This window comes from Manis javanica, chromosome 1 (genome assembly GCF_040802235.1).
Source record: "Manis javanica isolate MJ-LG chromosome 1, MJ_LKY, whole genome shotgun sequence".
In the NCBI taxonomy this organism is placed as follows: domain Eukaryota; kingdom Metazoa; phylum Chordata; class Mammalia; order Pholidota; family Manidae; genus Manis; species Manis javanica.
The window spans coordinates 76,409,861-76,423,279 of NC_133156.1; the positions used below are offsets into that span (position 1 = coordinate 76,409,861).

The following is a 13,419-nucleotide window of genomic DNA, read 5'->3' on the forward strand; positions in this document are numbered from 1 at the left end:
CTGTGGCCACAGCTCTTATTCTACCCTTCAGCCTGTATATTTCACTCAGTAGCTCCATGTTTGCCTTTAATACTTCTTCAGTTTATTGGCTACCATTTTACTGTATTCTCAAACTGCAGGTAAGCATTAAATTGGAAAGAGACAATTGTAGAAGATGAGTATTACCTGTACCTGACATGTCAGTTCATATAGAGAAAGATGTAAAGGAAAACACTTCTATTTTTAAAAGTCAATTTACTAAAGATCCTCCTCACTGGAAAGCAGACTTCTTGCCTAAGATCTGTTAGGACTCAGCAGAGCCACTTAGAATTTAAAGTTAGTGGTAGTTGCCATGGAGGGCATTTACTGTTACTCTCATATTTCATCTCCCCGTCATTTTTCTGAGTCCCTCCTACTTTGCTCAGATTCTCCAAAGATGCATATGAGGATGTAACTAGGCAAAGAGATGCTTTTTCATTCTCACAGAGGATTTTTGCCCTGAAACCTAGCCCCTTTTCCACCCAATGAATTATCTTGGCAGCCTTGAAAGAAATCTGAAAATATTGCCCCCCAAATGGCTGATTTTCTCTTACGTGAGCCCCAGTTGACCCCTGGAGCCCCAGAAACTCACTGAAAAACCAACTTCCTTAACTTTCCTCAAAACCTCACATGAATCCAGAGAATTTGCCATCTAGATTGTTTTCTAAACTTTAACCTCTATGTTTTAGTTTTATTATCTCTGCTCTCCTTCCAAATGTTCTGCCCCCACAATTTTGTCATTTCTATAATTGATGAGACTCAGGAGAGGAGAAAGGATACGTACAGTTTTGGCCTCAGCTCTCAGGTGGGTGGATATGTTATCCTGTCTACTTCTGGTGAGGTCCCATTTGTTCTTTCTGAATAGTTTTGCACTCTCCTCTGTGTAGGTAGCTACAATCCTTGAACCACTGTAGTGAGGGAGGTAGGACATAGGGCCAGCAGAAGCCCCTTCTGGCTGACTCACAGTGTCATGACTCATCTTAGTGCATGCCTGTGTGGTGGGTGGTGGCGGCAGAGGGTTCCATACAGTATTTATGGAGACTTATTGTCTCTGGTTCCGAAAGGTGACAAGAAATTACAAGACCTCAATTAACAAACTAAAAGTGGAAACCAAATGATATGTCTTTATCTGCCTTTAGAAAATATTTATAAATCAGAACTATTATTAGTAGTCCAATACCCTGAGAAGTTTTTTATTCATTATTTTTTTTAGTGTTGCTTGAGATACATTTATAAAGAGCAAGCTTTTCCACCATCCTGTACACAGAACTGGAATAGTATGTATAGGTATCAAAACTAAAATATGCCTTCAAGGCCATTTTCTGTCATTTGTTACTGAATTTATTCCACCATACAAGAAAAAAAAAGTATCATACCATATCGTTTACTTTAAAAATAACCAAATATTCTGGTAGAATGCTTAAAGACCTAAACAAAGTTTCCAAATGGGTTAAACTACTGTGGGTATCAGCAAAAACATCTTAAAAACAAGTGTTGTCACTCCGTCTTTCCAGTTGGTAGAGGGTAAGAGCACAGACTTTGAAATTAGGAAGACCTGTGATGAAATTCCAGATGTTCCACTTGTTAGCTATATGAATTTATTCGTTCCCCTAAGCCTTGGTTTTCTCACCAATAAAATAAGGATAATACCTACGTTGTTGAGGTCTCATGAGGATTAAAGAGACAGTTAATACACAGTATTTAGCATATAGTGGGTGTTCAAGAAGTAACAATTAGGCACCCGACCATGTATAGAACAGGACAAGCCAGCAGGGGTATAAAGGGATTTTAGACATTTATATAGGTAACTCCCTCTCTTGAAGAGTTCTCTTGTAAGTGCTATTGAAGACGTTTCCATGGCCATTAGTCCTTCTTGGTTTTGAGCTTGTAGACAAAGACAACAACATTACACAGAAAGATTTCCTGTGTCTATTAATCCTTCTGCTATGTATATGGAAGTCCTGCAAAAATAAAAATGATTTTTATCAACAAAAAATCAGATGAAGAAATTTGAACAATCCTCTATAGCTTAAAGCTTCTTGGTAACTGAATTTTACAGAAATACCCTAAATGCCTGCCATTTTATATCTCATATCCTGTCATTTTATATCTCACATTCATAGATATTTGAAAGAAACATTTTCCTTGATTATTGTAATACAAGTCACCACCAGGCACAATACCTGAAGACAAAGGCCAGCAATACTGTAAGCAAGGAACAGGGCATTTCCCTGAAGCCATCATTGAGTCCAAAAGCAAAATAACTCCTTCCTCACAGCCTCTGTCTGGATGTCGACTAAGGGAAGGAGAAAGGTAGACCTACACTGCCATACCAGGCCTGGGCATGGGGACTTATTTTAATAAATCAGAATAGAACATGAAAATGTCAACTTAATCAAGCATTTAAATTTTATTAATCAAGCCTAATTTTTATGAGTGCAAATAATCACTGAAGCTGGACAAATTTGTTCTCGATTGCATCAGAAACATAATTTTAATATTTAATGGACTGATGAATTTAAATGGAGAATTAGCTTTATGAAACATGCTCTTCATAATTTGCCATTAAATGAGAAATAAAAAAAATCAACATAAATCTTACATAAAGGTTATTTAACTAAATGTTGGTACTATAAATATTATAAATGCATTAGGCACTAATTTAGCAATCACACAGTACACTACATAAAGCAGAAATGATAAGTGGACCAGGCAAGCTTTTCCTAGGATACAGAACTCCTGTTTTGTGTCGTGGGAGGCTCATGATAAAATGGTTACAGGGGTTTTGTGTGAGATTTCGTGAATATTCTTTTCATTCAGGCTTTTATGCTACAATTCACCATTCACCACAGACAATCTTCCCTGTTAAATGTAGGTCTAAACCCACATGGGCTTTCTTTTATGAGGTGATTTTTCTTTACAAAAGAGATAAAAAGAAATATTTTTATGATTATTTATAGAGAATGGATGGAAAGGAAAACCTGAAGTTTTCTAACTATATGATTTTTGACATTCAAAACTTGTTCCATTTTTAAAGTTAGATTTTCTGACAGAATGTTCTCAGGCCCCAAAATACTCTAGGCACAAGAAAAAAAAGAAAAACATCAAATTACCGACAGAATATTTTTCTCTACAAATGTTTACCTATTCCCTCACCCCTTCATTACCCCTAATATGGTACTTAATATAGGGAGTAGCTGTGAATGTTTGTAAAAGTGAATCAAACCTAGCAGAGCATGTTTACTAACATTAATGGCCAAGATAAATGATTCTTTTTGTTTTTTTCAAATTCTATTCTTTAAGGATCCCTAATGTTCCAAAAGTGTAACATTTGCCTGTATTACATATGCTGAACTATGCATTTGTCTGAAAAAAAAAAAAACTTGCCTATTGTAGCTTCAGTGCTCTCAAACCTACCTGATGCTCTCAAACCTACCTGATGGGGTTAGAGCAAAGTACGATTCTGAGAAGAATGGAGGACATGGCGCGCTTACGGAGTCACAGCGTCTCCCTCTTGCTTTGCAGAAAATGTTTTGAATAGATAATGTGGACTCGTCATAAGAACACTTAAAAAATAAAAATTCCTAAAGTTGTTTCAAAATTTGAAACATTTAAAATTGTGCCTTTTTTGTTACAAATTTGTGCTTCTGGGATGGAAATCTGGTTTTATATAGGGAGGCTTAAGTACGCAGTTTTCGTATTTGAAATCTGTATCATTAATGGACAAAATATTTTGTTTTGAACATATTAAATTTTATAAAATAGGTTAGTAGTAAGACTAGTTATCTTTTAATCTCATTTGCAAAACACATTAATTCAATCTTTTTGGCCATTTGCATACTTTTTTAACCTGCCAAATAATTGTTTCAAGAAAGCATTAGTATTTAAAATGCACATTGTAGTTAACAGTTGACCTATTTTTTCCCTACTCAGTCATATTAATATGCAGTATTCTAAAGACACCAGATTAGAATTTTTTCTGCAAGCAAAGATACAATACATTGTGAAGCCTTTAGATGGAGACATAGTTCAAATAAACACTAGAATTCTGTTCACAGTGCTTTGTGAAAGTATAAGAATGAACATTAAGAATACTGAGAAGGAAAAATAAAAAGGAATTCATTTAAGATGCTTATAGTGATTATAGAATTTGTATTATATTTAGCTGTTCTTAATGGAAGGGTTTTTCTGCATTTTAATCTGACACTTAAAGAAATAGAAGGTTACATATTCTTGGCCAGTAAAGTAAATTTACTGCCCTTGCACCTTACAGCAAAGCATATTACACTGCAAATAAGAATGTTGTTGATGCAGAATACAGGCTATATGTAATCAGTGGCATGTATCAAAAGTCATCTGATAGCCACATTAAAGCCACATTTCCTATTAAGAATCAGACTAAATTACAACATGGCACTTCCCTGAATGAGCCAAGGAAATGCATTCTGCAAGAAGAAATAATTGTATTTGAGTGTCTCTGTAAAAATCAGGAAGTCTTTTAGCAGTAAGTAATAATGCTTTTCTTTTTAGTCTGCCTTCTTTTGTACTGCAGTATATTCAGCCTCACTGACAAGCCTATCACACTAATTATTATTGCATCTAGTGGTTCAGTTATCTTGATGACTACTGTAGCTGAAATACTCCAAGGTCAAATCCTTAATAGCGTGAATCAAACTTAGCAGCCATCATACATTCAGTTGCTTTTGAGATATACTAGATGAAACAGTCTACCCCGGACCTGTTTTTGAGTCTTATTATTCTTTCAAACATGGAATAAATTATATGTACAGTTTACTTGCGGTATTCATTTTGCAAAAGTTTCTTCTCAAAAATCTCATGAGAAGCCCGTGTCCTGTTGTGAAAATGATAGTGCAGACATCCATGTAATGATCTTATTGACCATAAAAGTCTTCAGCTCAATCTCCAGGACTTTTAAGTGTTCTGAAATAATCTGAGTTATAAATGTCATCTTCTCAATCCATAGACTTTTGGTAATTTCATGTGATATTTATCCATGTAGTAAGTCCATTGGCACACAAATGCATGTTCTGCCTGGTTTATATGCCCACAAATTGGTACAAATGAGCTCCAGACCATGTAGAGAACACTGCTCTCTCCAAATTCCTCTGTGACTCTGAGGTGGAAATTGGCAATTAGTTTGTAATGTGTCCAGGTATAAGTATTGTACACATTTGGAATTCTATGAATATGATATTAAATATGAAACTTTTGTCTTTTGTGACAATTTCCTTTAATTTTTTTAACATTTAGATGCACAGCTGGACAGCAGTGATGCTTCTTTCGTTTAAGTGTTGCCTTTGTTATAGACCACATTTGAGTAAAGCAATTTGAATTATGCTGCTATTCCTTCTGAACATAGCAAAACATCCATTTAATTCAAAGATTATTTCCAGGGGAAAAAGTAAACATATTAAAAAACTGGTTTGTGTCAGCTTTGGCTTTCTAGGGTTTTTGGCTTTGTGGTCCTCAGTACTCATTTTACAAGCCTAACATAACCAAGATTCATTTTGTTCCTTTTGTTTAAAGAGCTATAAATAAGTGGAGGACTTTATCCTTGGAACAATCATAATGCTAAGTGCTTTAAAGAATTATCCATGGAATTTTAACCCCCTTGACACTTTAGTTTTAGAACGTACACCCCAAACTGACATTAAAAGCGGTAATTACTATCCACTGTCCCATGACAACCTTAAAAGTGAAGTTTACCTGAATCTACTTTTACTCATTCATTCACTGCCTTGATCTTCTTTTCCTGATTTTTTCTGGCCCCCTCCCTTACACATCTTTGTCTGGTGGAATAATTCCAAATATGTCATGTTTTTATCCAGATTTGCCAACAGCATTATTAACATTTTCAGCCAAATAAAATTTTGTTTCCTTGCAAGTCATAGAGCATTTAGTTGAACTGAATTATAATTTTTAAATAATTTTTAAATAAAATCAGAATATTAAAAGAGCTCCTATACAGCTATATACTATATAGAGATTCTCCAGAAGCAGTTTTGCTCCATTTTGAAAGTGGATTTTTAAAAGGTACAGCCACATAGTTTATGTGTTAATGACAATTGTTCAGCAAATATGGAATATAAAAGAAGAAATATTATGCTTTTAAAAATAATGTTACCTGCTTATTCTTTGGCGGTAATGAAGCTGGCATGCTATATTTGGGGCTGTCTATGTGTGTTTTTTTAAATGTCATCTTTATTAGTATTACATTCAAGGAATAGTACCAAGAATCAGTTTCTTTCAAGACCTTCCTCTAGTGTGTGGCATATAAGTCTGTGACGAGCGACATTACAGAAGGTCATGTCACTTTTAACTGCTTGCATTACATCTTTCTGATTTCCCTAGTGCCCTTCCTTTGTTTGATTAATACTACTTGCTTTCAAGCAAGGTATCAGAAAGCATAATTTGGAAAGAGAATTTGAGAGCTGATCTGAGATATTCCCCCTCAAGAAAAAAGAAAAACAACTTGGTTAAAATGTGTCTTCTCTAACACATGCATTTTTTTTCCTCACTCTTCATTTTTTTCCTTAAGGAAATCCTATAGAAGTGTTGTTAGTAAATTACTGCTAACAAATGTTTGAGCAACTGGACTTCACACACTGGAAAACAAAACCATGTAGTCCTTATTTGGTTTAATTTGAAGAGGAAAGCTCTGGAATTTGAGACGAGGACTCCTTTGTCTTATTTGTTTTCCTTCTTTAGGTGTTAAACTCCAGCACTCTTTCTAAATAGTAGGTGTGATTTGAGTTCTCTGGGAAGGGTTGCAATTTTGTGCGGTCATTAAATGCACTTCAGTGACACATACAGTTTGTTTTTCAAAGCTCGGTTCCTTTCCTCACTGCATTTGTCCAGGGCTCGTGCCTTAAAGCCCAGCCCAGCTTCTGAGACGCTCTTGCCTTCAAAGCTATCCTTCTCATTGGACTGTGAAAGCCTGACAATTAGTTGGGGAATCATTATCATTTTAATTGGGGCTCTTTATCCACCCCTCTACCTGTGCCCCTTTGTGTGTTTATTAGTGTCAGTGAATCATCCATTGGAATTTCGTGAGTCATCAAGAACACTATTTTGCCCAGGAAAAGAGTATGTGACTTAATTTCCAAAAATTAATGTTTCAAATATTAAATTGAAGTTATTGTTATGAATGGTTAAAATTTGAGTACGTGGTTCAGTACAGGAAGTATGCTAAGCACTTCAAGTGCATTATCTCATTGGATCCTTAATCAACACTATGGGATAGGTGCTATTCTCTCCAATTTCCAAGCCACCTCAAGGTTCACCTGAGCAAAATGTAATAGGGGATACATTCTGATGCAGCTTAAAGGCATCAGTAGGAAGCCATCTGTATCATAAATCCTCACTTGCTGATGTTTATGATGTAACATTAAAAAGGCACTGGAGGAGGGGAAAAGCCCTCACCAGAGCGCTAAAGCACAGCACAATAGGCCTCTCACTAACACAACACTTTTCTGCCAAATGTAAAAGCAAATGGTTGTATTGGGTGGTTCTGGCTGCACATTTGTGGAGTAATTGCGCGTAGCCAATTACCCACTTGTGCAGGGTAAGAACAGTTTGGGTTTTGCAAATGAAGAGCCTGATTCCGTAGACCTCTTTGAAGTCATTCTTGAACATAAGATGTGCTGCTGATTTGTGAAATGTGTAAATGAAGCTACTGGTTTGTCTTATGGCTCAATAAAATATTTTGAATTTTTTGAAAATTACCTTGAAAATAGTGGATATATCCAAATTGTAAAATAAAGGTTCAGTATCTTTGGTTTCATGCCTAGAGGTAGATTCTAGGCAAACATTTGGAAGCATGTTGAATATTTGCTTTTATTAATCTATCATTGGTTAGGTATAAATCTTTCCAGTTGAGCTGGTTCAGTTCTGTGAAATAAATGATAGTCAACTTTACCAAAAAGTGCTTTTAAAGATATGAAGAATAAATGATGCATTCATCTATTCACTATGTCAACAGATACTTCTTAAGTACCTATTATGTACCATGCTATCTGCTAGGCACCAATCTGACACTATTCTGCCTTCCTACCACCTGTAGTATAATAGCAAGTACTGAAGAGGGAGGCATATAATACATTCTTAATAATAACTAGCTAAAATAGTGTTTGAATTTATGCATAGGAATGAAAGTATAATATTCATTTCATTTTCCTTCACATATTTGATAAATGACTGTGCATGGGTAACTTTAGCAAAAATTTACTTAATCTAATATATATCAGATCATCCTATTATATAACTCAAATATATATAATTTAAAAAATAATATAGATAATAATGACCACCCTTAAAACATTGCCTTAAATTTGATTTAGATTATCATTTTATTAGAGATACAAAATTATAATAATTTTTTAAAATCTGGGAAGGGGTTAGGTGGATTTTTTTTTGGAACTAGGCAGGGGTTGAAAGTATCCTCTGCTATCCAACACTCTGGGTTTAAGTTCTAGTTCAGCCTCTTGGTGTGTTAAATTCTTTTAATGCAACACATGTACTGAAATATTGTGGCTCCTTTTCCTGTTTAAACCTCCATTATAAATAGACCAAATTAGAAGAGCTGGCATATATAGCACCTCAATTATACATTGTTACAATTGTTCTCTGTATACTTACTATGTGAATACTTCAAAGTTTCAGGAAATGAAAAGTCAACATGAGAGGTTATCTGATAGTCTCCATTTAAATTCCGCAGATTTATATGCCTCATAAGGGTTGACATGAGTATAGATGAAGTATCTGGGTGTCATTCATTTTCATATTCCCACGGTACCTAGCACTGTGTTCCTGAACAAAGGGGTTTATAATAAATGCTTATGGGCACTGAATATAGTTAGAATGTTAATAGTCCCTTTTTCTGGCTGGGGCTGAATTGCTTATATGTCCCTAAAATAAGTGTAAACTCTCACCAGCTATAGGAAACAGCACATTGTGCTACTTTCGTTCTTTTCAAAATGCTGAATGTCCAAATGAAAGACCACAAAATTCTACCATATAACAGAAGATTTAAAATGTAATATTAAATTAGGAACAATCTCATGGGCAGAAGAACTAAATAGACTTTTCTCCAATTTGATATCTAAAAAGACATCAGAGGGCCAACAGACACTTGAAAAGATGCTCAACATCAGGGATATGCAAATCAAAACCACAATGAGATTTCACCTCACACCAGTCAGAATGGCTATCATCAAGAAGACAAAAGATAACAGGTGCTGGCAAGGAGGTGGAGAAAAGGGAATGCTTAATCATTGTTTTGGGGAAAGTAAATTGGCCCAACCATTATAGAAAACAATATGGAGGTTCCTCAAAAATTAAAAATAGATCTACCATGTGATCCAGGAATTCTACTTCTGGATATATAACCAAAGGAAATGAAAACCAAGTGTCAATGAGATATCTACACTCCCATGTTTATCATAGCTAGAGATGGAAACAGCAATGCCTTCAACAGATGAGTGGGTAAGAAAGATGTGGCATGCATACACCATGGAATATTATTCAGCCATGAGAAAAGAAGGCTATTTGCAGTAACATGGATGGCCTTTGAGCTCTTTATGCTAAGCAAGACAAGTGAGATAGAGAAAGACAAGTACTGTATGATATTACTTATATGGATTTTAAAAATTTAAGCCTATAAAAATAAGAGTAAAATGGTTACTAGGGGATGAAGGTAGGGGAGGGATAAGAGTGGTGGTGTTTAAGGGTACAAATTTGTAACAAGTTGTAAATAAACCACAGAGATCAAATGCACACACACTATGATGAATGTAGACAATATCATACTATGATTATGCAATGTGATAAATATCACTACATCAATATATAAATATATCAAAGTAATATGTGGTACACCTTAAAGTTAACACCTACACAATGTTATGTGTCAAATTTATTCAATAAAAATTTAAATAAAAATTGAGTCGTGAAAGATATTGTTAGTTTTATGTCATAGACCACTTGCACGAATCAATGAACAGACATAGTACTTTACCTTAAAGTTTGGTGAAAAGTAAATTAGAAATAGCAGAGTTGTTTTCTGCTTAGCTATCTATCTCCAAATTTAAAGTGTCTGATTAATACAAACAGCAGAGTAGGTAGAAAGGAAATTTTTTGGATTTAAAGCATCCCTCAAATTAGTGTTAGTTTACCTTATGCATATTTTAAATTATTTATGTTGTCACAGAGCATTTCACACAAATAGAGTTCCCTTGGATTCAGTTCCCTTGTTTTAATCAATTAAAGGCATAGAATTTTCCTAATCCCTATCTGTAGATGAAATGTTCCCTCTCAGTGCATCTCTGTTTCAAAGTGTTAACAAAGTTTTCACTTCCAAAAGGTTCAAAATGACAGAACAAAACTCACTCCTTTAAGAGCACGAAAATGACTTGTGTTTCTGTCTGCAGGTAGTGGAGGACATGCTAGAGGACGAGGAAGAAGAAGATGACAGAGATGACAAGGTAATTATCTTTCCCAGCACTTGGGACCTGGGGATGGGGAAATGTAGACATGACACTGTTTCCACAGACAGTTAAAAAAGGAGTTGAAGTGTTGGAGTCCAGAAAATTGGACAGTGCTGTTTATCATCCTAACAATGCCACTGCATGTTGCAAAGAGGGAGAGAGGGCTATAAATCCTCCTCGCTTTTGTCCAGAGCTGGGTCAAATATTTTTCTGCCAAGAACAAAATAAAATAATTCAGCTTGTCTGGAACTTGATAGCTCTCATGAAGATAATGGCAATGACAACTGGTTTTGAAGGGCAAAAATTTGTCCTATCTTGGGTTTTACAAATTGGGCTGCACTTTAGGGGAGGAGAGAAGTGGAAAAACAGCAGCCTGTGTGTGTTGAACGTGGATATTGTCAACTGTAATTTTCAAAGAATTGCTCAGCAAAAGAACACAAGTGTGCAGAGGGCCCTGGAGGGTGTTTAACTAGTCCCAGTGCTCAGTGCCCTTGCTTAGGCTTGACTTGGAACGGCCCTCTGGCTCCTTGGTCAGGAAAGCCTGTTCGAGAGGCTCATTTTTTGATTGCTGGTTGGCTTGGGGATGGTGACCACAATAAATAATAGTTTCTGGGGCTGCTTGGATTGGTTGTTCCCCGGGGAGAGGGGACAACTGGAGGGAGGAATTAGAATAGCCTTGTACTACTGCAGCAGTGGCTGAGGTCAGAAGAATGGCTTTCTACGACAAGAGGATGGCGATTCTGGTTTATCATCATCCTTGGGCATTTCTGTATCTGAAATCTAAAAAGTGCTAGGGTGAGATGGGAGGGAGGGAGATTATCATTCATTATTTCCACATTGTTCAGTATATGAAACCAGATTTTGACCTTCACTGGCATCTTTCTGACTTCTGTGATAGTTAAAGCAGTGAAATTTTTTGAAGAAAGAAGAAAAATAGTGTATCTCAATTTATGCCCTTGACCTTTGATTCCAGTAGAGATGTACACTTACATGCCAGTATAAGAAATTGTGTGCTGGAAGGAAGCATTGGAAATGAAAAAAAAAAATCACAATGATTAGTTAACCTCCCAAATGATTTTTTTCCTAATATTCAATGCTAGAAGGAAAATGGGAACATAAACAAATACATAACACACACACGTTTTTCTCCCTTCTAAAGCTATTTCAAACATTTTTAAGCTGATAGAGCTTTTATGTGAAATTTTTCTTCTGTGTATCATTTGGTCATTAGCGACATCATCAAACACAAACTAACAAAATCCTCTCCCTGCAAAAACACATATGTGCTTGTTTTTAATGTTAAATAACATGAACGTACACTTCTGGCAATAAAGGATATGATTTATTGTTAAGGTCAGTTGTAGAGCTGGAGAGAGCTTGTATTTTAACTCAACATGCCAGCTCTGAATCATCATTTCTCTGCTGATAAACATGGAGCGGCCATCCATTTATGGCCATTTTCCCTTGCTTGTTGCTGCTTTATTATTAAAGCCACCATAAAGAGCCATTCCAGCAGCAGGCGTTTCCCCGGAAATGTTAATAAATGGAAACCTTTAGTGAACTAGTACTTCAGTGTCCCTGCTTGAAGTCAATCTGTATTTTTTTAGGCAGGTTTGTTGATATTCTATGCCACTAATCTCCCTCTTTATGGCCACTTTTTAATAGAGAGGATATTAGGAGTGGGAAACAGATAACACAGCTGGTTAACCAGCTCACCAAAACATTGATGCCAAGTGGAACATGCCAGGGTGGAAACAATCCCAAATCTCTGGAGTGGCATCTATTGTAATCTAATGTTTGGGTATCTGAAATTGACACCCTGATTCTAACACATTTTCAGATCTAGTTACCAAAGTTGATTGAAAGTGGGTGCTTAAATTACTGTGTGAATTCATCTGTATTCTTCTGTACAGGATGCCGACAAATGGTGTGTTTTCCATATGAAAGGATTGTGAGTTGATTTTCATAAATCCAAACCTTTATTTGAGTGATATGTAGGGAGGTTTTTCTTTTTATTCATACTACAATTGATAGCATAAAAATCATATCTGAACAAAAAGCAAATCTCAAGTGTAATAATTCACAGTAGACTTTCAGGGGCTTGCATAATGGGGGGATGAATCTTAGAGTGGACATCTTGAAATATAAAGTTTTTGTATAACGAATAGAAATATGAAAGGATCCTTCAAGTTTGCATTTACCAGCTTCATCTCTCAAATGGCTCTCATAGCAGTAAATGTTGTAAGTCTTGGCTATCTGTGTGTCTGAGTGGGAAAAGGGTAATTTCCTACTTTAAAAAATTCATTGGTTCCTCTATTTAAAGTTTGTGTATAGAGTTATGCATAGTGGAATTTCATGAGAAAACAAATGTGTTTCTTTGCCATACGAGCAGGTACTGACCTCTAGCTCTCATTATTTCTCTGTTTTCTCATATGGAATAATAGTAGGGTCAGGTCAGTGGGTCCTCTTATAGGATAAAAGTAAAAAAGATTAATAAATGTGCCAAAGCCTCACTTTAATTGAACCTGAAGCATATGTTGCAAGTATGTAAAATATGTCCCAGATGTTTCACCAGGGCTAGTTTTTTGGCTTTCCCTGATTACCGCAAGGCAGCTATTAGTCCTATAACCTTTGGACTTGGGGGTAAATGGGGTATTATGGGGCACAGAATGAGAGCACCTGTTTTCCATTCAGCAAAGACCCCTGGCAGGCTTTGCCTAAGCCTATCCATATGTTTTCACTTAGCAGATTGTTGGGCGATTATGAAAAGTGTCTTTCTTTAGAGCCAGCGTTGATATTAGTCACTCACAATGAAAGGGCAAGTCATTGGCGGCTTGACAAGGTCCGTGTGGGCATAAACTGAAGTCATTTATTTCATTTGAGCTTGAAGTGTTTT

At 35.9% G+C, this 13,419-nt stretch overlaps 1 protein-coding gene across 24 annotated transcripts in view; it reads left to right on the top strand.

The window, feature by feature from the left end:
• MCTP1 (multiple C2 and transmembrane domain containing 1) overlaps positions 1 to 13,419 on the top strand; it is a 514,406-nt gene that overhangs the window by 434,730 nt on the left and 66,257 nt on the right. For all 24 annotated transcript variants that reach the window (XR_012130151.1, XR_012130150.1, XR_012130148.1 and 21 more), the window contains one exon: positions 10,467 to 10,520. Coding sequence is in view for 21 of the 24 variants with exons in the window: in XM_073233821.1 (XP_073089922.1) it covers positions 10,467 to 10,520 (54 nt within the window). In the remaining 3 variants the exon portion in view is untranslated. The remainder of the gene's footprint in view (positions 1 to 10,466; positions 10,521 to 13,419) is intronic.